This window comes from Ambystoma mexicanum, chromosome 1q (genome assembly GCF_040938575.1).
Source record: "Ambystoma mexicanum isolate Mex_15411 chromosome 1q, UKY_AmexF1_1, whole genome shotgun sequence".
Lineage (NCBI taxonomy): Eukaryota > Metazoa > Chordata > Amphibia > Caudata > Ambystomatidae > Ambystoma > Ambystoma mexicanum.
Genome location: NC_090922.1, coordinates 1335999836 through 1336025892, shown reverse-complemented (window position 1 = coordinate 1336025892; position 26057 = coordinate 1335999836). Strand labels below are relative to the sequence as shown.

Here is a 26057-nt window from a genome sequence, read left to right as displayed (position 1 = left end):
TCTTTGCAATGGGCACTCAAGCTCCAGTGGTCTCAGTCCTCCGGCAGGATGTCAGACCCTGTTCAGGTGCCGTCCTCGGTCGCCCAGGACCTTCTGTGTTGGGCCGTCGAAGACAATCTGATGAAGGGGGCTCCATTTTGGCTACCCTGGCCGGAGGTGACTATCGTGACGGACGCATCCCTCACGGGATGGGGAGCTCATGCCAACGAGTTGAGTCAGCGGTCGTTGGTCTCTGTCGGAGTCCAGACTCCAAATCAATCTGTTGGAGCTGAGGGCCGTCGGGCTAGCCCTGAAGGCTTTTCTGCCGACTGTGCGAGGGAAGAATGTCCTGATCCTGACGGACAACACGGTGGCCATGCACTACCTCAACAAAAAGGGGGGGCAGGGTCACTTCCTCTGTGCAGGGAGGCGATGCAGCTCTGGTTCTGGGCAATCCAGCAGGAAGTTTCGATCTCGGCAGTTCATCTGGCCGGAGACGAAAACGAGACGGCGGACGCTCTGAGCAGGCAGAGCGCAATCTCTCACGAGTGGGATTTGGCTCAGGAGATTCTCCTGGAGATCTTCGCCCTTTTGGGGACCCCTCAAGTGGATCTCTTCGCCTCCAGTGTCAACCGGAAGTGCGAGAGGTTCTGCTCGCGGGAATCTCCTCCAAAAGGAGCCTTAGGAGACTCGTTCGTGGTGGAGTGGTCACTCCCGCTGCTGTACGCGTTTCCTCCAGTCCCCGTCATCCCGCAAGTACTGAGGAGGTTACGGAGGTTCGGTTCCCGGATGATCCTCATTGCTCAGCGTGGGCCCAGAGGACGTGGTACCCGGACCTTCTCGACTTATCCATCTGCCCTCCACGTCGTCTTCCCTACCGAGACGATCTGCTCTCACGGGAGGGGGGGGTCAGGTTCGCCATCTAGAGGTCAGATCCCTCAACCTTCACGCTTGGTTTCTGAAAGGTTGAGGTATAAGGATTGGGACCTCTCTGAAGACGTGATGGAGGTGTTGCTCTCGGCCAGACGGCCACCAACAAAGTCCCTGTACCGTTGGCGTAAGTTCTGCGACTGGTGCAGGGTTAAGAATGTGGATCCTTTTGCATGTGGCATTTCCATGGTTCTGTCTTTTTTGCTTTCTTCGGCCCACAGAGGCTTGCAAGTGGGTACCATTGAAGGTTACCTGGCGGCGCTGTCGATATTTAAGCGCTCGTCTGAAGAGTGTTCCTATTTTAAAATTCCTTTAATTTCTCAGTTTCTGAAAGGGCTCACTAATGTGTTCCCTCCGTCACCTTTCTAGGTGCCCGGTTGGGATTTGAACCTTGTTCTCAAGTTTCTGATGGGTGCTTCGTTTGAGCCTTTGCATTCATGCCCTTCTTGACTGTTAACTCTTAAAACTGTATTTTTGGTTGCAGTCACTTCCGCTCGCAGAGTGAGTGAGTTACAGGCACTTTCAGTTAAGCCACCCTTCACTGTGTTTCATAAGGACAGGGTTGTCCTTAGAGCTCGTCCTTCCTTTCTTCCGAAGGTGGTGTCGGAATTTCATTTAGGCCAGAAGGTTGTTCTTCCGGCGTTTTATCCTCCTCCACGTCCTGGTAAGGAAGAGGAGAGGCTCCATCCTAGGAGAGCGTTAAGCTTTTATATTTCACGCATGTCCGGGGTCAGAGTGGACGATCAACTCTTCATTTGTTACGCTGGAAAGCGTTTGGGACAAGCTGTGACGAAACAGACTTTGTATCGCTAGATTATTCTGGTTATTTCTGAGTGTAAGCGCTTGGCGGGTAAGGACTCACCGGTCGGCTTACGGACCCTTTCCACCAGGGGTATGGCTGCCTCTACTGCCCTACAGAGGGGTGTTCCTATTCGTAACATCTGTGATGCAGCCACCTGGGCTTCGGTACATATTTTTGTACGTCACTACTCCCTCGATTCCATCCGGGGGCAGGATCTGGCCTTTGGCAAGGCGGTCCTTTACTCTGCAATTTGATTGGGCATTCTAGATTTCTGATTTCTAAATTCTTTTCCCACCTCCTTGCATTGGTACTGCTTTGGGAGTCTGTCATAGATATGGAATACGTCGGAGGACCCAATCCCCTCGAAGAACAAGTTACTCTTACCTGGTAACGTTCTTTAGATGGGATGGTCTGACGACGTATTCCATATCGCTCCCTCCCTGCCTTCCCCGCTACAGAATTTCTTATGCGATTGCAGCTTACTTTTCCGCTAGGCTTTGTGTGTCAGACTGGCAGAAGACTGGTGCCACACGTTCTGGGAAAAAACTACAACTGAGGCTACGGGCGTCATGCGTCCTACTTATAACATCCAGTGACGTCGGCTGTCGGAGGAGGTCCTCGAGGGTGGCGTAACAACATCATCGACGCAGGACGCAGTCGCCGAAGATTTTTCGAAGCAGCACAGCTGTGGTGATTACTGTCATAGATATGGAATATGTCGTTGGACCATCCCATCGAAAGAACGTTACCAGGTAAGAGAGTAACTTGTTCTTTGCTTGCGGTCGGACTTGATGTTCGGGCCCCATTTGAGACATGGACTGTCCCCAAGTGTATTCCAGTAATGTCCCCGGACCTGCTGCAGTACCCAGGCTGATTCGGACATAGGCTCAAATCCAACTGGAAGTTTTCCTACGACTCTAACAGGCTGCAGCACAGAGAGAACATCTGCAGTAGAGGTGGACATGTCAGTTGAACCGGCTGGAAATACTTCGACAAACACAGATCACTTCCTAATTTTTAGCAAGGACTTGCAAAAACAGACCAGAAGCTCAACGAAAACAAAAGGAAAGATATTACATGATTCATTTAAAAAATCTAAAAACACACCAAAGATAAAACAAGGGGTGGCGGCTTGAGGAGCTTCATCAGAAACAGTTTGTTAAACCAACTCATACAATGACTTCAAAGGAAAGCCACTGTGCAGGATCTAAAGCAACAACCTTGATCCAGGAACTACTTGGAAGAAAACCTAGGTCATGGCCTGTGCAGGAAGAGAGGATCGATGCAGAAGATCCCTTGCTGCAACTTTCCTCATATGAGGATTACCAGGCCGAAGACTCTGGGGAGGAAGCATCATCAGATTTCAATTTAAGTCATGGGGGCCGAGAAGAACAAGGACAAGAACCCCATGCACTACATCCAGCCCACAGAAACAATCTTTGAAACACTAGAGGACAAGTGGACTAAAGTACTGGCGAAGAGTGCATCCTCCGAGAAACTGTCCTTTTTGCTAGATAGAATGATCAAAAGGTCCCGTAAGGATAGACCGTCCTCTGACCAGCGTAGAGACTGCTGAAAATGAGACTTGGACACCCAGAAACATTCAAGTCCAGATGGTCAAAGTTACAGGACACCCCACAAGATAGCCGAATGGTGATCTTGGAGAGGGTCCTGAAGGCCAGCAATGTTTTAATTCTGAATCGTGCCAACATATGAGTCTATTACACCATGTACCACAACTTCGAGTAATTAAATCCAAGGATATTAAGATAGTGGATTTCCTAAGTGAGCTGGAAAACAATCAAGTGTGTATGCATATGGCTTCACCTGCCTTGTCAGCTCTTATAAAGCAAACAATGATCTGCGAACCTTGGGCGTTTACTTGAAAGAATGTAAATCATCACTCATTTGACGCCCAGAAACTTCACGGGTCACCTAAGGGAGAGAGCTCGAGACCTAAATAGAAGTCACTGCATAGAAACAGAGGGAGCCACCAAACCAGGAAGATAAGCCAGTGGTGCTTCATGGTCCAGACTCGCCGAGGATCACCATAGGGGTGTGGGAAGACTCAGGAATCCGCATGTGGAACCAGATCCGGGAGTACAGACAACATAGCTGGGCTTGACAAGAAGCAGTACTGGGATTGGCTCGCTAGAGCCTTATCCCCTGCCCCCAGGAAGGAGATCGGAAATGGACCAGGAATGCTGCAGATCGGATCCTGGAATACTAGAGTATTCGATCATCTGTATCTCTAGACCCAAGAATGATTAAATTGGACATTGTATGCGTGCAAGAATCCTGGCTCAGGATGACCCCCTTGCTGGACGATTTTCACAGGATACTTAAATAAGTGGTAAATGGGATACGGGAAATAACAAGTTCTGGTTTACTGACACTGATCAACAATAAATCTGTGGGCAAGTCAAACACACTAATCCTTTTATCCAAATAATAACACTCCAGTTACTGGACTGTTCTTATGATAAAAAGGTAAATCTAGTATTTATTAACCTGTACTGGAATCCTAATGCCATAGTTGCAAAAACTTTCATCCATCCAATGTATAATGGCTACATACACCACTAGATGACCCATGGCTAATCATATGTGGTGATCTAAATATTGACTGCCTGGGCACTGCTTTGAGAAGTGACAGGCGGCCTGAGGGAAAAAAAAAATGAAAAAGATAATCTGCTCTCAGGACTGGGTGGAGGAAACTGCCTTGGGAGATATATGGTAAATTGCCACGTGAAGGGAGATCTGGCAGGAGCCACAACTTGGCACTCGGGGACATCAAGATCGATGTTGGATTACGTCTTTGAAGAAGGGTCCATCTTCCCCCTAGTAACATTGCTGAGGGTAATACCTATAGAACAAAGTCATCGCGATCTGTTGGTGTTAACCTGTGTGAGATTGTCTGAGACTGGAAGGGGAAAAAAAGAAACCCAAATGTTGGAACCCAAAGTTGACAGTGAAACCTAGCAGAAACAGACTCTGAATCGGCCCCGAGACAGTGCCCCAGCTCACAGAAAGACTGAGACTGGCAAGAGAAGATAGCAGAGGGGTCAAGTACACAGCTTAGCTATCTTTAAGGAGGAATCAAACGGAGGAACAAAAATCCGCTTTAACCCAAAGCATGTACCGTATGCAAAAATTGCAGACCAAAAGTGTGTACTGCTATGTGATTTGAGGAGCTTCAAAACCCTCCCAATGGTATCTGTGGGTCTTGCAGTGAAAAAGAAGAAACAGAAATACAGGAACTGGATCTTATCTCAGAGCCATTCTCTACCAGAATGACGCTGAACGCATGATGCAGGCCTTGGACACGAACTTGAGACATTTATGGCAACTGCTAAATGGCAGGGAATCAGATAATGCCTTGTTACAACTTAACCAAATCCACCAACATGGGTCGACTATCACTATATGTGAGAATTGTCTGGAAAGCCTTGACGATCTTTGGCAAATTGAATACTCCTGAGTGCCCTCCTCATTTTGAAATCAGGATGAAGGAATCTGGGATGACTGACTGCCCATTAAACCAATAGTGAAAAAAATGTCTAAACCTTGGCTTGTCGGTCGAAACCCTATGCCGATATCCTTACTGGTCAAGAGACCCATGTGGGCGGCAGATTGGAACGAAACTGAAACCAAAAGAGCATCCTCCAGGATCCACACCCTATCAAGAGTGTTTACTGGCCTACCCAACATAACTCCTCAGTATCTGAGGAAATTCCCGATTGCTAGATACAGGGATTTTCTTCTGAGATTAAGATTGAACTTTCTCCATAGGAAAGTAACATTACATAGATATGGTGGAAGGGCAGAAGACTATAGATGCCGCCTATGTAATGCTCAAGCAGAATCATGAAAACTTCTGATCCTTTTCTGCCCTGAATTGAGAACAGAGCGCACACCTTTCTTGTAGATGCCGATGCCTGGTGGGAGATTCTTTATGGGGGGGGGGGGCTAATGTGGGTCTTACTTGGTCCTTGGCAAAGTTCCTGGAGCTGATTTTCTGGAAGAAATTCAAAGAAGCCCCTCAGCTCTAATCAGGCTCTTCACTCTTTTGAACTTGATGTAATCTCTGTAGTCCATGATGCACTGATTGAGTTAAGTGAGGGAGTGAAGTCTTCCTTTTTTTAGTATGTAAGTGTTCTCTTTGCAAATGGAATGCAATCAATAGCAAAAGATTGTAATAAACTACATGCTTAATAAAAAAAAATAGGTTTTGCAATGTTTTATGAAGAATACTTAATATGGTATGGATGTTTTCTTATAATTTAAATTGGATTTGTATAATGTTTTATGCACTGTTTTTTATAGTATTAATTAGCTATTACTAACGTTTATCGTGTATTTTGTCATTGTTGGATGTTTGTGTACTGATGGTTTATTTTCTTTTCGTGTAAGGTTGCCTTAGTGCAGCCAGTTTCACAAATAATGTGTGCAATACAACCCATTAGATTCATTTTTCAGTGTGTTCATAAGGCCTAGAATAATTTTATTTATATAACTGTCTAAATTGAATTATTGTGTGCCATACTCTGTGGACTCATGAAGGGACCCTGACCCTACACTCATTCACCTGAGAATAAGCCCCATCCTTTCTCCATTGCTACCTTGATTGGGTTTTGGCAAACCTCTACGAGTTCCCTTTTCACTAAAATTAGTGTGGCCTCCTAAAATCTGTCGCCATGCCAGATTCTAGAAATCCATCTTAACACTCGGGCGGCCGAAGATGGTGGTGAGGCACAGTGGCAGTGACCCACCACTCATCCAGGCCAGGGAGACATCCTACTTTGAGGACCAGGCCAGGAGGAATTCAGAGGTCGCACAACAAAAACCCAGAAATTGACCTAGGGCAGCCAGTCCAGCCAACAAGGAGAACTAGAGGGTTGGGGGGGGTTGAGGGGGCCCTAGGAAATAGCTAGGAACTACTTCCAACCGCCTTAAGAACAAACCAGGAACAAAAACCAGGGCAAGGACAAAGGGGTCTTGGTCCTGCCAATTGGACAAAACCAGGTCGACCGATGCAGCAGTCCCTATTCACAACAGTCCTCAAGCAAGAATCTTGTGAGTAACGGCCAGGTTCTCCAATAAATGAGCATGTTCACTTGGAGGCTGTTCTAAGCCAGCCCTCAAATCGTATACCAGGTAAACGTACAAAGGTTTTGGTGTCCAGGAAATCAGGTAGGCCCTAAAATTCACCAAACACCCAGTTCCACCCACCAAGGCTGGCCGTTTAACAGACCAATCCAGTGTAAATCACTCTAAAGGTTGCAATGCTGGGCTCAGAGTGAGCCCTTGTTAGTTTAATGGCCATTTTAGGCCTGTCTCATGGGCAACAGAGACAAAGGGATGGTCAAACAAAATAGCCTGGGGTAAGACTTACAAAACTACATTAGTGACCCCCAGGCTACCATCCCGGTACATTAGCCTAATAATGCAATAAAAAAAGATTGCATCCCTGGTGAAGCCAAAACTAAACTACAGCTGCCACCAGCTTGCTTCCCAAATCGAATCACCCAAGACCCAAAAAATGCGGTACTTAAAAAGTACTCCTGCCCAAGTGCCTATATGAGCTTCAAAGGTTGATGTGGCAAGGGGACTTGAGTATAACTCCTACCCGCAACAAAAGTAAAGCTAGAAAACCAGGGAAGATGACAAAAGGAAAGCACTTTTAGGGAGTCCCAAACTTGGGTCCAGAAAATCCCAAAAATTGATTTCTGCCCTACCATTCATCCTATTTTCTTTCCTACACTTTTTATTTTGTACATAAATTAAAAGCTGTCCCCCAGAGATGCAATGGTTTGGGTCTATAATGGAGCTATACTAACGGCTAATCAAGGTAAGGTAGTAGGTGCATTCAGGTGTTGGTTCACATGTCCAGTAAACATTGACGGGTAGTACCAGTGTTTTACCCACATGTATCGTGAACATACTGTGGCTACTCGCGGCATCTGTATGTTTTTGTTGGATTTGCTATTTTTTTTATGGTCATTGATTGTCATATAAAGCATGCTTTCCACTAAAAACATTTAAGGTGAGTGGACATTTTTTACCAGCTTAGCAGATGGCAGCATTCTGTTACTACAAAATTCCTTGGAATGCCATGAAGAATCCTCAGTTAAATTGCCTGTTTTTTTAGATTCCTGTGCAAAGCTGCAACATTTGTCAAGTAATTTAGACATTTAACATTAAATATTGATAATCGATGGAGGAACTGATCGATTGCCACATAGTCCTACCAATGCCATCACAGAGCGAGTTAGATTAGCAAGTCACAAGTAAAATCAATAGGAGCTGAAAGGATCTAGAATTTGAGTCCGAGATAGTATATTTAGAGCAATGGACTGAGTCTAGCTGATTTTCAAAATGTTACTTTTTCTTACAGGGCTGGTTGCACATGGAGGATGAAGTAGGGGATACATTGGTATATTTGTGTTTAATTGTTTTTCTAAATATATTTGGACCCAAGTGTTAGTGCTGAAATGCACCCAAAAGTGGATGCCAGCACATTAAACAAGTCCTCCTAAAGAATTTGGTTATTTTAACTTTTTCCCAGCTTAGCACTGGCAGTATTCCACAACATGATCATCTTATTGGCAGGAGCATACATGAGCACCTATGTTAATTACTGCATGTTTCTCCTCTTGGCCCTTACAGTGACACAACCTAAAGAGCAAAGACGAGTCTGGTTTGCTGATGGCATCTTACCCAATGGAGAAGTTGCAGATGAAGCAAAATTGACAATGAGCGGGTCTCCTTCTACAGGGTGTTTAGCAATGTCTCATGACCCTGTAAAACCTGTGCCAAACAGTCCGTCATCAGCAGAGGTAATTAAGAAGTATGCCACACCTGAGTGTGTGATGTATTTCCATAGTTCATGGAAAGTATATATTTTTCGTAGGGCTACATTGACGACTGTTATATAGCATTGCATAGAAGCCAAATATTTTCATAGCATGACATTCACTAATATGCTAGGTTTACTAGGCTTTTTAAAGAATTAGAAAGGAGCATTGTGAAAATTAGTGGATGAAGATGGGGGTATATTCATACCAACATTGAGGATAATCGCATGATGCACAGCAATTCATACCGAATGAAGGAGCAGAAGAAAGTGCAAAAGGCTAATCGAAAAGCAATACAAGCATTGATACTATGTGTATTACATGAATTCACTAGTTGAAGAAGCTGCCACCTCTGTTGCCAGACTATTCAATGTTCACAATTGAGGAAGTTTGCTGTTAATGTTGTGGTCAGAAGCACTGATGAACTACACTATATTAACATGTGCAAGAATCAATTGGATTATGATGAAAGCAGTAATATGTTTATAATCATTTGATTTAGATGGTCTTTTAATGCCTCTTTGGTCTTGCCCCACCTTATATCTCCTCTCTAGTTACCTTTTATTCCTCTTCCCGCAATTGCCAGAGCGCCAAGCGACTATGCAAGTGGCAACAGTGCATACTACAAGACCCATTAACATTAATGCGCTGAGGTATAAGACGTTTTCTTGGTTTGCATAAATACTGTCTAAGGAAGTAGGCCTCTACAAAGCATATCTTAGGAATATTAAGCACCTTTCTGTAAAATTTCTCCTAGACGGTAAAGATTGTCGAAGAAACTGAAGATCTCTGTGGAGAATACATTGCTGTCCATTGCAGCCGCAATTTCTTTGTCACCCCTCTTCCTCGCTTTGCCTCTTCCTGTTTCTATTTTTTTTCTCTTAGCCCATAAATCCTGGATGCTCTCCCTTTCCCTATTCGTTGTATTTCTCCTTTTCCCAGTTGTAGGGCTCACCTCAAGGAACATTTGCTGTCTGCCTAATTTAAATGCCTTGATGTGCTTTAAATTGTTTTGTACCGTTTTATAACCTGTTCAGCGCTTTGGATTAAAGCACTATAGAAATACAATACAAATACAATTTTCCACTAAAACCAGTGCTATTGCCTGGCTAGAATGAGAGCCATAGTGTGTATCATGGTAGAACACTTACCACTTCACTTTTTATTTTTGTAGGTTGGGTAGACCCCAACAATCAAATACCTTAAATGGCCACTTGGAGATAGGCATTTTACATGAACTCAGACTCATTTAAGACAGCTTTTCATATCTCGCACAACCTGTAGCCCTAAAAGGTGTTCTTTACACAGACACGGGACTTTACCATAAAATGTAATGATGCATACAAAGTGTGCAACACTTGAGGGGACAAGTGTTCTTAAGTCCTGCAGATCAGCCAACGACCAGGAAATGGTGCGTTTCCTGCGCTGGCAGGTCGGCCGACCACAAAACTGTCAGCTAGTAGCCTGTTTGACTTCACACCATTAGGTGCTATCTGATAGCAGCCTTTTAACCTCACACAGTTGAGTGTTATCTGATACAGATTCAAGAACAGGAAATTGACAGACGTGAACAGAAGCATCTTTCACATTCGCAAAGTCAAGGCCCATAGGGTACAATGGAAAGCACTGGGTAACAAGTGAGAAAGACATCCTTTAATAATAGACATCCGGCTAAAATAGCCTGCAGAAGCATAGAATGTTGTGATGTGGCTGAACTTCACAAAATACCACAAGATTACATTGAAGGCATTCACTAATGGGTACAGAAATGTCACTTTGAGATGCAAAAATGTATCCAATATAGTTTCACATGGGAGTTCTACCTAGAACGAACAAAGTGGCGCTCCAGCTCTCACTGTTCCAAACAGCAGATATGACAAACCCACACGTGCAGGGCCGCCATAGTACTTAGTAGATATATAGCCCAGCTCATGGATGGAAAAGGAGAGAAGGGAGAGCAGCAGACTTGCCAATCCATGAAGCTGGATATGCTGGGGAGGAGTGCAGCGCAGTAGCAGCATACGAGCAAGACGGCCAGCAGTCCCAGCTAAGCAGAACTATTCAACCCCAAAATAAGCAGTTTCATTTGAAGCACACTCAGCTCTAAACGTGAGTGACAGATGGAGGGTTGCTGTGTGCATGGAGATTGAAGGCGTATAGTACATCATAGCTTAATAAGAGATATAGGTTACCCTTGCGTTAAACTAAACCACCACTTGTTCTATTACTTACACATTCAAACATGCTCTCTGTCTACATGACAATCTTGTTCATAGGTGTCATATGTTAGGTTATATCTGCTTTTGCTTTAGCTTGTTTAATGAGAATAACCTTCAGAAGATGGGGGGGGGGTCATATTAAATGCACGTGATAACCCCTGTGTCAAGTGTATAATTCAGAGCAGCGTGTCACAGTATCTCTTTAAGTCTAAGAACTTTACAATTCCTGACTGTATATGTTTAATCATGTTGATGAGCACACGAACATAGGGTGAGTCTTGACATGAGTGATGACTAGGGGTCTGTCTTCACAGCCTCAAACGAGGTGGAGATAAGCAGCTTATGGTCACGCCTAATCATAGGCAATCTAGACAGATTAACAAAACTGTGAATTCTCTTGGTAGAAATACCTTTATCCTCTTTGGACCGTTGTCCCAAAGGTCTCATTTTACGAGCAGAATGGTGCATGGATTACTATTTTAGGCAGTCCATTTGATCCCATTTAAAAATGGTTATGAGTCTTGACCGAGATATGACACAACTTTTCAGTACAAGGTTTTCCCTATGGTCACGATGATATTGAAGGATTATTCGATGGATCGATAACTGCACTGCACCTCATCTAAACCTGGCCTGAAACTGGTGCAGTTTTTGGTTAAAATAGTATATGGTGTTTCCATTGATGGCCCTTTGACTTAACATTTTGTCTTGTGTAAAATTTGGTTCCTCATAGTCTATCCGTGTCAAAGTGATTGCAATTGTCCAACTGAGCTTGAGAAAGAGAATGACGATTTTCCAGAATATCTTTAAGAAAAGTCTTGATTCTATTAACGACACAGGTCCAGCCTCCAGCTGAAGAACACTGGTAACTGGGCGTTGAGGCGAAGAGATCCTTGGACAGGGGACCCAATATTTTCTGCAGGCAAAGAAAGACCTATCTGCATAGTTTCCAGTCGCTGTCATCTGAAAGATGATGCGAATGGCAATCTGCCACTTCGTTCCTCAGCCCGGGAAGGTATTCTGCTGTTACGGATATCTGGTGGTGTGGACAGAAGTGCCAGAAGTCCGACTAATTCTGCCAGAGTCTTTGACCTGTGGAATCAGAAAAAATACAATATTACGGCTGTTACACCGAGCAAAGGAAAATACACCGACACGGGCTTATAAAGATTCCCAGAATCTTTATTACAAAACTGAACAGTATTCAACAAAGTACACAAATAGCTATTTGGCCGTCAATACGTCAGAGACCACCAGCAGGGTTCAATGTGAGCAGTGACAGAATTTCCTAGCTGGACATCGACGCATTTATACAATTTGTAAAATGATGTCCAGCCCTCTTACAGGGTAATCATACACTGGGCTAGGGTCGCGCCAGGTTCACTTTCCTAATTTACATATCTCGTGCATGCGCTTTACTTTTCAATACATTTACTAACACACTCCATTATTCTTTAATTTAACATTTACACTCTTGCTGCTGGTTTAATACAGACCAAACAAATGTTTCACTTATTATATATGGATAGCGTTACTGTCCTTATACACTTGTAGTTTTAACTTTGCTAATTCAAGTAATCCCCTGCTCCTGAGGTCAACAAAGGACAAGGTCTACATGACCCTAACATATAGCCTGAGGGCAGGTTGGACATTAACTCCCCTACAGAGGTTGGAGAGGTTAAGGCAAGGACACACGAGACGGCCATTTTAGATTACAGGGCGATTTTGTATAAAACCCCAAAATGGCGGTTTCTAACCTAAAATGGAGGCTTGATTCAAGATGGCGGATTACATCAATTTCTAAGGTCAAGACCTTGCCGTAGAGAGTTATTTGCGTACAATTTTAAGCAACTTGACGTAGGCCAATATACATACAAATCATTTGTAATAAGAGGCATAATTTAATATCCGATTTGACAGACCTGGTGCCACCCGGATGATTGATTGTACCTCACTGCAGATATATTGTCCATCTTGAGTAGTATACAACTGGCAAAGGACCGAACTGCAAAGGAACCGCAGATGCTGCCCTTTCAACCTCTGAAGCTCGTGATAATACAGAGGCCTGGGAAAGATGGCCTGGATGGAAGATAACAGGCTGATCACTCTCGCAAATTCCCTTAGAGAGAGAGTTGTTTCCATCTGCAGAAGCATGCATATTTTGCGGCGAGTAGTGTGCACTTCGGAGGACGGGAGTTGGAGCCGACAGGCTCGAGTGTCCACTACGAAGCCCAGGTACTCAGCACTTTGAGTGGACTAGGGCTGATTTCTCCCAGTTGCTGAGAAAACCTAAGCTGTGAAACAGATCTATAGCTACCTTGGTCTGCTCTCTCGCTAGGGCTTCGCTCGGGGACATGATAATGTCGTCCAGGTATACAATGAGCCTTATTCATTTCTCCCTGAGATGGGCGACCACCGGCCGCATGAGCTTGGTGAAAGCCCAGGGTGCCGATGAGAGCCCAAAGCATTCCCAGTCCTGACACTTATGTAAATCTCAATTTTCTGATGCTTGTTAATCTGCTTAGAATCACATGCTGTGCATATAGTCGGACATCTAGTGGTAATCGCAGAGTATTGCATCTTTCTTTCGAAGATCGAAAGGGGACATTGACATGGGTGTGACTGTAACACTATCCCTAATGTGACGTGTAGTGTACCCAAAAACCCTCGCGCGTCGAGGTTCCTCTGATTGCTTTTTCCACCCAACTAGTTGGTCGCCTTATGCGATGCCTCCAAGAGTCTATATTGCTCAATATTGTTATTTTGTCCCACAACTTACAGACAATTGTCTAGTCTTCTGACTACTTCTTTTGGACTGCTTTGTGGACTTCCTGCTGCCGAAGACATCCACCACTGCTCGGCGACTGGTGCACTGATAGTCTCTCGACCGGGTGTCCTCAGCCTTCCGGCCCGGCCCTTACAGTAGGGAGAATGAGGCCCTGTGGTTATTCTTATTCGAGAAAGCATTTCCTTTTCCCTTCTTTCCCTTTTTGATCTGGCTGGCATCTACCTCTGCTATGGAGAGGACACCCTTTAAATGTTATCTGTCGTGTAACAGCAAATTCATGTAGAAGGACACCCATCGCCGTTGCAATAGGCGTTTACCTTGTGACCATGATGAGCGTTCTTGTAAATCCTGCAAGCTCTTTCGTCCCAAGACGTTAAAGAACAGGTGGACAAAACAGTGGGCGTTCTTCGCAATGTAGGAAGAAAGTTGTTCCCCTGTTGGTGCCGTCCCTTCAGATGACGAGGACTCCAGGGCAGCCATTGCATTGACATTTTGGCAGAACCTTTCCGGTTCCCACATGCCCTCCCCGACAGTCAGGCCACTGGCGCTGTTATGGGGAGTTCACACCCCGGCATCAGGGGCACACGCGCACCACCTAAGCCCAAACACATAACCCCTAAGGCCTCTTTGACGGACACAGCGAAGAAGCGTGTAACGCCAACAGGGCCGTCAATCTTCTGTGTCTTCTGAACTTCACGGTTTGGTGCCCTCCGTCCAACCGTTTTCTCGGCATGCGTCAGGGCTTTCTTCTCACAAGGGCATCCCCCCCCCCCTCCCAAAACACACGGTCGCCAACATGCAGTCGACGAGCACGCTAGCACCTAAGGCTTCCGTAGAGTCGTCAACCACGTCAGCACCGCAAGGCACGTCAGAACCTAGTATTGAACTGCCGAAAAGACACTAGTCTCACAGCTACTATTTTGGCTGCAAGAGAACAAAGGGGCTCACCCCCTTTCATCGACGGGACTATTCAGAAGCCCCCAGAATCTCTCAAAGGCTTTGTCAGAAAAATCTCCCCCTTCTGAGCAGCCCTTTCCACCTCCAGTCCCCTCTGCATCTTCCCTGTGGACCAGGCAAAGATTTGAGAATTGCATGGACAAGATGGCCCAATTTATAGATTTCTCTCATAAATAGATTACTCCCAAGAGACATGGGAGAAGACTCCTGCCCCATTCCTTCAAAGCTACAGAAGCTTCCCATTCCTACACAAGTCCACCAATAAAGGACGCCTTTGATTACTCGGAACAGAAGTATGCATATGCGGACAATCCTTTTGATCAGGACACAGCTAACCAGCACTGGGAGCAGGATCAGCCAGCAGATTAGGGGCCTTTGCTTTCACCCACACATACCCCTGACCCTGACATTATTTGTCTGGACGCACCATCTTCACCTTAGCAAGGACAGTCATTGCCTGTGGATGATCCATCCTAAAAAGAGCAGCAGATCATTTTGAGATTGCTATACAGGAGACAGTCCCTGATTGTGATTTTGTAGAAGATAATCTCAGAGAAGCCTCCCACCAGCCAGGCTATTCCGCTACTCAATTGAATAAAGAAACGGCTAGCTCCTTTGTCACCCTCCCTCACAAAGGCAGTCAACCCCCAGGTTGAGAAATTGTTCCGCCCCTCTCCCTCAGACCCTATGTATATACTGGGTCATGCCACGCCGGACTCCCTGGTTGTTACAACCACTAGTAAGAGGGCAGGGGTTCCACTATCCACAACGGAAGCTCCCCCTGATAAAGATAGCAAAACCTGTTCATATTACTACTTCTGCAGCCTATTTTACCCAAATAGCTAATAATACAACTCTCCTCGCTAGTTCCGACGTCCAATGGGGCCTGCTCCAGGAAGGCCTTCAAGAGGTCCCAGAGCCCACGTGTGCACGCCTTCTGGAGGTCGGCACTGAGGGCAGACAGGTGACCCATAAGATTTTAAAGAAACACTTGACGCTGCTGAGACTGTGGGACGTACTCTAGCCCAGGGGACTCTTCTCAAAAGACACACCTGGCTGAAGAACTCGGGCTTCAAACCAGAGACTCTGGCCTCTCTGATTAACCAACCTGTCGAACTCCAACTTATTTGGAAGGGCTGTCGATGACGCCTTGGAGACTGCTAAGAAAGAGCATGAGACACTAAAGTCTCTCAGCCAAATCACTGCCAAGCCCTTCAACCAGCGAGCAAGCCGAGCTCCTCGCCGTTCCTTTCGCGGTCAGTCTTTCTCACGATCTCCCCAAAATAAATATGGCTCCGGAAGTACCCAATGGTCCTCCAGCCAAGGCTCACCTGGAAACAGCCAATACCAGCAGAGAGGTCAACACAAAGGCAAGGGTAGAGGCAGGAACTCTACTCCAAGAGGCTCCCCGGCCTCTACCACAAAGTGACTCACCAGTTCGGGTCCCCTCCCATGCCTCCGCGGTCGGGGGACGTCTCATCATTCACCCACGTCAGACCAGTGGGTGTTAAAGACAGTCACCCACGCTTACTGTATAGTCTTCCACCAGCCACCTCGATACCACCCACCGAAGAGCAGACGCCTATCACCAGCACACTTACAAATCCTGCTGGAAGAGGTGCAGATCCTTATGGAAAAGGGCGCCGTAGAAGTAGTCACCATTCACCAGGTAAACTAGGGTATTCAATGTACTTCCTTGTACCCAAAAAGGATCTCACCATGCGCCCTCTATTAGACTTGCGCCCAGCAAACAAGTATGTCAAACCACAAAAATTCAGAATGACAACATTGCAGGAGCTAATCCCGCTGTTGCGGCAGGAGGATTTACATGGCCACATTGAATATGAAAGATGCATACTTTCTTATTTCTATTTTGCTAGCGCACAGAAAGTACCTAAGCTTCTTGATGGGACACCTACTAACCATTCAAGGTCCTTCCCTTCTGCATTGCCTCAGCCCCAATGGTGTTCACGAAGGTACTGGCTGTAGTAGCTGCTCACCTGCGCAGGCAGTCCATCCCAGTCTTTCCTTATCTCAACGACTGGCTAATAACGGGGGATTCATATGGAACAGGTCTATCAAATACCCAAAAGACAGTGGATTTCCTCTTCAGCCAGCTTAGGCCTCTTGATCAACGAGAAAGTCCAGCCTGGACCCCCAGCCAAGTCAAACAATTTCTGGGGGCTCTTATTCGGACCAAAGACCTCCAACGAGAGGGTTCAAAACATGCTGTTCCAGATCCCTCACTATGTAGCAAAGCCCATGCGGCTGTTGGGGATGATGGCCTCCTGCATCTACCTAGTCCCACATGCGCCCTATTCAAGAGTGGCTCTCAAGCCAATGGTGTCAGGCCAACGGTGAATGGGATGATCTAGTGGTTGTCTCTGCAGGCCTCGTTTAGTCTCTGCAGTGGTAGTCAAGGGAAAACATTCACCACCCCCGCAGTAGAAATCACTCACCACGTGGGCATCTGACGGGGTGTGGGGCTCACCTCCTTCATCAGATGGAGTCCCCAGTGGTAGCATCCAACCACATAAACTTGTTGGAGCTGCTAGCAGTATTCAAGGTCCTGAAGGCTTTCCAAACTTACCTCCAGGGGAAGACTGTACTAGTCCTCACGGACAGTACTACTGCCATGTATTACCTGAACAAACAAGGGGGCACTCACTCTCTAGGGCTATCCAAACTGTCCCAAAACATATGCAAATTAGCTCTACAACACAAGATGTTCCTCCTGTCACAAAACGTTCCAGGGGAAATCAATCTTCTGGCGGACGTACTTAGCAGAGACTCCTCCCTCTACCCATAGAGCACGAATGGCAACTACACGAGGACATTGCACTCAGTCTTCGCAGACCTGGGCTTCCCAGAGATCGACCTGCTTGCAACTCTGGAAAACGCAAAAATACCCAGATTACGCCTCCAGGTACCTGCAGAACCGCTCTAAGGGAAACGGTGTCTGGATAACATGGTCGGGGACATTTGTCTACGCTTCCCAATCCACCCTCCCCCACCACCAACCCGACACCCCTACTAAACAAGATGGTGCACAAGATACCAGGAATCAGTCACAAGGATTCTGGTGTCCCCAATGGGGGCCAGCCAACCCTGGCTCTCATCTGATGGCAATGTCTGTCTCACCTGTGAGGACGCTGCTATGCCCGTACAACATGCTGTCACAGGACAAGGGGGAACACTCCATCCATGCCCGCAAACTCTCAACTGAGGTCATAGAGTTAAGACACCTCACACTTTCCTAAAGATGCATGGACATACTTAGAGAAGCACGGAAACCTAACACCAGACATTGCAACTCCAAAAAATGGAAACGCTTAGTCATCTGGTCTAATTCCAAGAGCATCAATCCCATTGACTGCTCACCAACACACATTGTCCTGTACCTAACTCGCCTACTAGATTCAGGTCTGTATTTCAATTAGTTAAAGGTCCACTTGGCTGCACTTTCAGCTTACACCTCATCCCAGAAAAGGTTTTGTGGTGGGAAATTCCAGTGATCAAGGCTTTTATGGAAGAGGTTAACAGACTTCATCCCCCTATTTTGCAACCCAGCTCCAGGACGGTACCTGAATGTGGTGCTGACTAGACTAATGGGGCCTCACTTTGAACCTATGCATACGGCCAGCCTTAAGCACTCACAAATAAAAAGGCCAACGGCCTGTCTGTGCCCCATTTGCCACCTCTGCCGACTGGAAAGGGCTGGAGCACATCCCGCCCCCCTCCCGCCATCACTGTTCCACATGAAGCCAATCCCTGCACGCAGTCACACTCATCCAGATGGTCCAGCGTGATCACAAAGCCTTCAGAGATCTAACCCAAAGGCCCTCACTGATCTTGCAGCACACGTTTGTGTCAACTTAATCTACCATTCTGCCATGAAGGTATTTGCCATTCAGTGCTTGTTGCACGTTTTTGCTTGAGAGTGCCGAAATATCCTGTAAGATGGCTGCCGCTGCAACGTTGTTTGTGTTGCTAGGCAACCAGCCGAGCATTTCAATAGGCCACCGCCTTTTTCCTGGGGTCCGTGACACCTAAGAAAGCCCAAATAAAAAGGCCAACGGTCGGTCTGTGCCTGTCCGTGACGGGCCGCGTACGTGCCATCAGATGTCTCACACGTGAGTACTGTACTCGTCTCCTCATTCCAAGCATCTTTCACTGCTCCCTCTACTGCCCTCTTACAGTCCTCACATCTACTAACGCGAGCTACACCAGCACATCAATTGAACTCCCATGACCTACCCACAAGAAGTATCGTAACTTAATGCCCCAGCATGTATCACCCGCCATGACATGATCCATCTACACCTGATGATCGCGCAGCTACTTCACACCCAGAGCGTGATTGCGTGCTACCTGTATTTTGTGCATTTTGGAAGTTGCCCTAAATAGTATTGTGGTACCTTATGCTCCTTAACCATAGCATAACTACTTCTACTCAGGCACTCACGTGACACCACTGTTGCACCCGCCAACCCATTGCTTTAATTCGCTTAAATTGATGCTAACCCACTGCATGGTTACAGACCAAGGTCTTCCTTTTTCTGAATGTCTGCGTGAATAACCTAACATGCACCCTATGAAATAGCCTATGCTAGGCACACTGATGTTAAGCTTGCTGCGCAAATCTCGAAATAGCCTGTGCACTGTGTATGCCTCTCGCGCTCATGTCTGTATAAACCATGTACCCTGTTAGACTGACCACTCTATTGTTGAATAGCCTACGCACCTGCATGCATTCTGCTAGGCCAACTGCTTCATTACTGGAATATCTTATGCACACATGTATGCCCCATTGCAGGAATAACCGATGTACTCTATTGAATAGTCTACTGCACCAACTCTAGATAGCCTACGCACTCTGTACCTACTACTTTACAACTGTAACCGCTCATGCAGACCTATTGTTACCCTTGTCTGAACAGCCTATGCATCCTGCTGTTAGGCCTGCTGATCCATTGCTGCTAAATCTGAATAGCCTACTCTTCTTGTTAGTCCTACTGTTCTTTCATGTTGAATCGCTTATTACCTTGTTCTTAGGCCTGTTGATCTGGAATAGCCTATTCACCCTGTTAGGCCGACTGCTATTTTGCTGAACTGCTTATGCAATTTGGCTATAATAGGATACTAACGTGTATCCGACCCTACTGCTAGCAATTTTGAATCAGCCTACCACTATGTTGTCTAATTGCATACTGTACTGTGATTTCCAACTAGCCCTCTTGTACCAATCTGCATTTTGTGTTGTCAGCAATTCGAATCTGTTAGCATTTCGATCTCGCTTATCACTATAGTTGTTGCCTGACTGCATATCACATTATGGAATCAAACTAGGCTCTTGCACTAACTTGTATCCTGTACCACCACTAGCAATCTGTATCAGCCTATCACTATATACTGTGTATTTTATATACACATAGTGGAATACCACTCTGTAACCAACCGTGGTGCACTATGTATGCTTCAGTCCTCAGTTATCTAGCTTTACAAACCCCTCTACCCTACCTGCACCTGACTTCACCACATCAAATAATATGGCAGCTACTTTGCAACCTGGGCCAACAACAACCGCTAGTTAACATTGATCATTCCTGGGGTTTACCCAATACTAATAGACCATGATATGATAGTTTATTTATATAGCGCCTATACACAATGTGTTTCAAAGCGCTTCAAGGCAAGGGAGGGAACAAGGGAAAAAACAATTACATTCTTACAGGCCAAGAACAGTAAGGATGTGAAATTAACGATCGTACTCGGCCTGACGACATTTCAGATAGTGCAAGAGCTAAAACATAGATAAGGAGGGGAGGGGGAGAGTGGGAAGGAAATGGAAACAGACAGGCGTCTACCGTACTAGGCCTGACGACATTTCTGGTAGAGTCGGAAAAAAAACAAGAGGTGAGGGAGAGGGGTGCAGAAAGGTAGGGGAGGCACAAAACAAGCGACTATCATATTATGCCCGACGACATTTCAGATAGTGCTGGAGGGGGATTTGGGAGGAAAAAAACAGTAAGGGGAGGGAGGAGGAGACAGACGAGGTTGCTATCATACTAGGTCCAGGGACAATTCTGATAGAGTAAGTGCATAGAAGAAAGTAAGGGGAGGAGATGGGAGAAGGGAAAGGAGGAGAGATCAGAAAGTTAGCAGTCAAAAGAGTGGAGAAGCAAGAGGGGAGAGTGAATACATTTGCAGAAGTCAGTAGTAACCCATAATGTTGCAAGCCAGGTTATAAGATGAAGATGGGAACAGCATGATTCAGGGCCACCATGAGTACAAGATGCAAAAAGTTCAGCATGAGAGTTGAGAAAGGGTGACGCACCATGAATGAATTAAGTCCATAAAAGTCAAATCCAGCATTGTCCACAAGACAGTGATTGTGAAACCAGAATGTATCGGGACAGACTCCTGCAGAAATAGGCTTGAGTGGGGTGAGGGGGGATATGCAACATATCTGCTCCGCTCTAGATTGTCCAAACTTTTCGAACCTCCTGCTAGGTCAATGACCATTATAGACTATAGGAGTAAATGCCCACATAGTAAACGAACTACTACAATGAGAAAGCTTGCTACTATCACCCGACCCATACCCAAGACACCTTTAAGAAACCTTTAAGAAACTAGAACATGATGAAACCCATGTTGCACCACTAAATGATGGCGCAAATAACTGTACTTCATCTATTCCATCGACAGGTAGCCTTGCCATAGACATCAAGGGGGCATTAATACATGCCAGATCCTTACTGGCGCATGCCACGGAGATAGCTGACTTAATCCTGGCTGATAATTATGACTTTCTTGCCATCACTGAATCGTGGCTTCATGCAGCAGCATGCCGTGCCCTTATGTTAGCAGTTCCCGATGACTACACCATCCTTAGAGCAGACAGATGTGAGGCCCGTGGAGGAGGCATAGCTCTCATAGCTAAATCCAATCTATCCATGAGACTAGCCCCCTCCCCAGACATTTAAATCCTGTGAATCCCTCACTTCAAAAATACCCATTTCTGACTCCCAAACACTTGCCATCCATCTGGAATATAGACCTCCAGGACCCATCGGTTCATTTGAGGAGGATATCTTCACCATTCTCTCTGACAAACTAAAAAACACCTCGCAAGTATTACAGCTAGGGGATCTTAATGTGGGATTTAATGACCCTAAAGATCAGCAAGCAGCTAGTATCGCTAATGTTACTGAACTTGGCCTCACCCAAAGATAAAGAGTGAATCTACACACACATAACAAAGGAAGAACACTCGACTGGGTGACGGATTACAACTGCAGTGCTACTATCACTGCCATAACCCCGCAGGTTTGGACAGACCACCACCTCTTATCATTTACACTTGCAGCTAAAACTTCCACCACCAAAAACAACCCATCCGCTCCTCCCACACTAACCAGGAATATAAAGAATATCATGGTAGATAAACCTCTCCCCCCTAATTTTGCCTACCCTCAACTCACTACCTGATACTACGGATCCCACCATGCTAATTGACGAATATAATGAAACTGTCTGTAGCACTAGACACTATTGCCCCTCTAAAAATGAGAAAAAGTAAACTCAAAGCCCACCTCAACTCGTGGTTCATGCCTCACCTTAAAACCTTGAACGGAAAAAAGAAAATGCAAAGTCTCATGGAGGCTATTACCTTCTGCTGAAAATAGAACCAACCTCATTAACATATCATCTCTCTACAAGAAAGAAATACTTCTAGCCAAACAAACCTACAACAATAGAATCTTGAAAGCAAACTCGAGCACAAAGGAATTATTTTTAATCTTAAAAGAATTAGAATCTCCAGTCCCTGTGCCAGACAACTGTGTGAAGGACAAAACCTGGTGCTCCAACATACAGCAAGCTTTATCTAACAAAGTTAGCACCCTTCAGGATAGGATTGCAAAAAAAATAAGCCAACCTACCTAATAAGGTCTGACCAGCCAGCACCCCCATGCCTTTTCATAAACCATCGCACCGCTTTAGTTTTTCTAAAATATCAATTCTTGAGGTTGAAAAAGGTCATCCTCTCCCTCAAACCACCGAACTGCCAGGGTGATAAATGCCCTCCCCAAATAATCAAGGATGCTGCGAGAGACTTAGCTCCCTTCATATCGAAGCTAATCAATGCATCATTCTCTTCAGGCACCATCCCGAGCAACCTTAAGGAGTCTGTGTTAGGCAAAGTTTGAATGCAGTACCCTCTGGGAACCCTACAAACAACTCTGACTACAGGAATAGGCAACCAAAACTTTGGTATAAGCTTGTACTACACAGTTTTGGTAGCGTGTTGAGCAGCCAGGCTTATCTCAAGGGGGAAATGTGAGCTGTTCTGGAGCTAATCAAAGAGTCACAGTTACAGGTATCCAGATAAACTCTTAAACTGTCATGGTCATCGGGCCAAGAACACAGACATTCAAGGGCCACATACACAGGGGCCCCGGATGGACACAGTCCTTTGGCGCCAGGCTCATGAATAACAAATAAGCAAGAACCTTTACTTGGGACAAGAATGCTTTTATTTTGGACGTAATACCTCATTTTGGGTGCAAGGTGTATTTAACATGGGAACTTCCATCAATAAAGCAGCCCCACATGTACTCTTGGGTGTGGCTGCTGCTGCTATTGGGTTGCCTTGCACGTGCTGACTCGCTAGGAGTGGCAGGGTGTGGCAGACAAGCCAGGCCTAGTGGGCGTGCTCATGATTACAGCTATATAAGCTGCTTCGATCCCCGAGACAGACGATTCACGTTATTCTGCACTTCCATGCAGCGTAACGCTCAACGCCACCTGAGATTAAACTTAACTTTGGAAATCCTGCTTTCATACTTACCAAATGGAGAACCTACTTTCACCTGTACGCATCTTTGTTGATCCTGACATTCTTCTCCAAAGCTTCCAGAACGTTGCCATCTTCTTGACACCGCAGCTCATCTTCAAATCTTCTGGGACGCTGAAATCTTCATCTTGGCACAACAGCACGACGCGCTTCGCCAGCGACAGCAGCACCTACAAGTAAGAACGAAAGGGAAGGTTAGACACTTAAGACATTCAGTTTAAGGTTGCGCTACCACCGAACCTCACGCGTTGCCTTAAACCATCACTCACCTGTTGTCGGACATTGCGGTTTCAACCATCTTCTTCCTGGCCGCATTCCGTGCCCCCACAGCTGCTTTTGAACCGCATTTCCACCTATTGGGAAGAAAAATAAGAGAAAGGTTATTCAGGAATTAACAGCAATATTGAGAGAAGTAATACCAAGACAGAAAATGAGAAGAGGCAAAGAGAAATCGGAAAGGGAAAGAGATAAGAGAAGCATAGTAGCAGCTGGACTGGACTATTACTTAACAGGGATCAGTGAAGAAACTAGATCCCATCGACAAGTGCCCCTGCCAGAAGTAGCAGGAAGTAGAGCTTACCATCAATAATTAACAGGTGAGCCCTATGGGCTGGTACATGCCCACAGAAATCGCACCTTGGGTAGAAGTGTTTGAGAGGCACAATAGTCATCGATCAGTGCACTCACGTTTTCTCATATCCACGCAGGAGCAGTGGCACCAATTACTGCCGCTCACAGCTTATTTGCAGAGGGAAAGACCGGGCGGGGGTGATCTAACTCCCGGGAGGGCTGCAACCGTGCCCCAACGCCTCCGCAGAGACCAGGTGAGCGTAACGTACCCTCAAGGTTTCTTGCATAAACAATTTATCAGTTATAAAGCCTTCTTCAGAAGGGAGCAATAGAATAGTAACACAAATATACTCCAATACTGTACACTATAAGTTACTGAATCAGACAAGGCAATTTTGGGATTGCCCACAGACAAACCTACACCCATAGGTGACTTCAGTAACAAGGGTGCTGGGGACATTAATACCTTACTGTTGCCATTCAGAACACTCTTAAAAAGTAAGTAAAAGGCAAAAGTGATTAACACGAGAAATTACAAATAGTCATAAGCAGGGCACATACTTTCAGATAGCTCTGAGAAGAGTCATTCAATTCAATAGGCTAAAACAAAGTCAATAGGCCAAAGTCTTTGTATTGGATGCAACACTCGGGTAACTAAATGGAAAAGTCTTTGCACAAGTCCTTAGGAGTCTTTGAGAACAAGACGAATCAAATGTAGGGCCACAAGCTCATTAGACTTGTGAGTTGCAGAAGTTATAAGCTCTTCCACAGTAATAGGTAAGTTCTCTTAGGCTAGTTTTACAGTACCTTAGTAAAGATGAAAAAGATGCAGCAGAAGACTTCTGTTACCGATTTATAAATAAAGGGGTATACCTGCAATTGTGTCCCTGGTCCCTCAGGTAAAGTACACAAATATAGAACAAGAGGTAGACCAGTGGTCAAAGTTTATCCATTTTAATCAATATTCAAATAACAGACAATTATTATATAAAGTTTTCTAAAAAAACATTAATTCATTACATCAGCATCTCTCAAACATTCATACTCAAACCCGTACTTCTTCATTTCGCACATTTGTATATATAAAACCAATTTGGCAACTGATACTGTGTGTTCCTAATATTCCACAGACATTTCCATATATTGTTATCGTATGTTAATGACCCAGTCCTTGGTGTCAGGTGTTGTATCTAATGCGAATTTTATTTTCGGATTATTCCTATATTCGTCGGCATGTGTTTCGGTCCACAAGCAGAGATAAGTGTCTCTTCAAATTATCAAATGCGTGATAAGTGTCTCTTCTTCACAAAGACCTTATTCAGGACCTAAGGTAGGATATAGTAGGTCCACCCTTATGGAATTGTATAGGCCAATTTCAAATCTAAAAAATACATAAAACATCCATCAGGATATGTTGTCATCCCTATTTCTTGTTAACGGGGACTGAAGTTGTCACATGTGTACTGGCTTAATAAACACACACAACCTACTGACCCCCATTTTTAGCTCAAGGGTACGCGGGTAGGTAAGCGGAATCGATCCTCCACTGAGATCCAGGACCTAATGAGGAGCCTGTGGATATACAGAGAAAATTGGTTCTCCGTCTTCATAAAGAATCATAAAACATAAGTCACCTATCTAAAAGTCACTCAATATGTAAAAAACACTTTTTCATAGTTCATAGAGACATGTAGTATTCTTCATAGGCACCACTCCTGTGTAGGTTACACGGCCTCAGGCTCCACGTTCTAAGGGAACAACAATAGTATACCAGTTTCTGATGTTTGTTAATCTGCTTAGATTCACATGCTGTGCATAGTCCAACATCCAGTGGTCACTGCGGAGTATTGCATTTTGTTGTTCGTAGTCGAAAAGGGGACGTCGACAAGGCGTGTCTGTAACACTATCCCTATAGTGACGTGCGTTGTACCCACAATACCTCACGCGTCGAGGTCCCTCAGATTGTTTTTTTCCGCCCAGTTATTGGTCGCCTCTATGCAGAGCTCCTTGAGAGACATTGCGAAATCATTTCTTCGACCCTTGGTCGTTTATTATTATTAATATCTAACACACAGATCCCTCCCTCGACGAAGCT

General features: G+C 45.4%; 1 protein-coding gene across 2 annotated transcripts in view; it reads left to right on the top strand.

Annotated features, from left to right (window-relative positions):
* Positions 1 to 26057, top strand: part of ZFYVE9 (zinc finger FYVE-type containing 9) — a 1362935-nt gene that overhangs the window by 559595 nt on the left and 777283 nt on the right. For both annotated transcript variants that reach the window (XM_069642200.1, XM_069642199.1), the window contains exon 7: positions 8381 to 8550. In XM_069642200.1, the coding sequence (XP_069498301.1) occupies positions 8381 to 8550 (170 nt within the window). The remainder of the gene's footprint in view (positions 1 to 8380; positions 8551 to 26057) is intronic.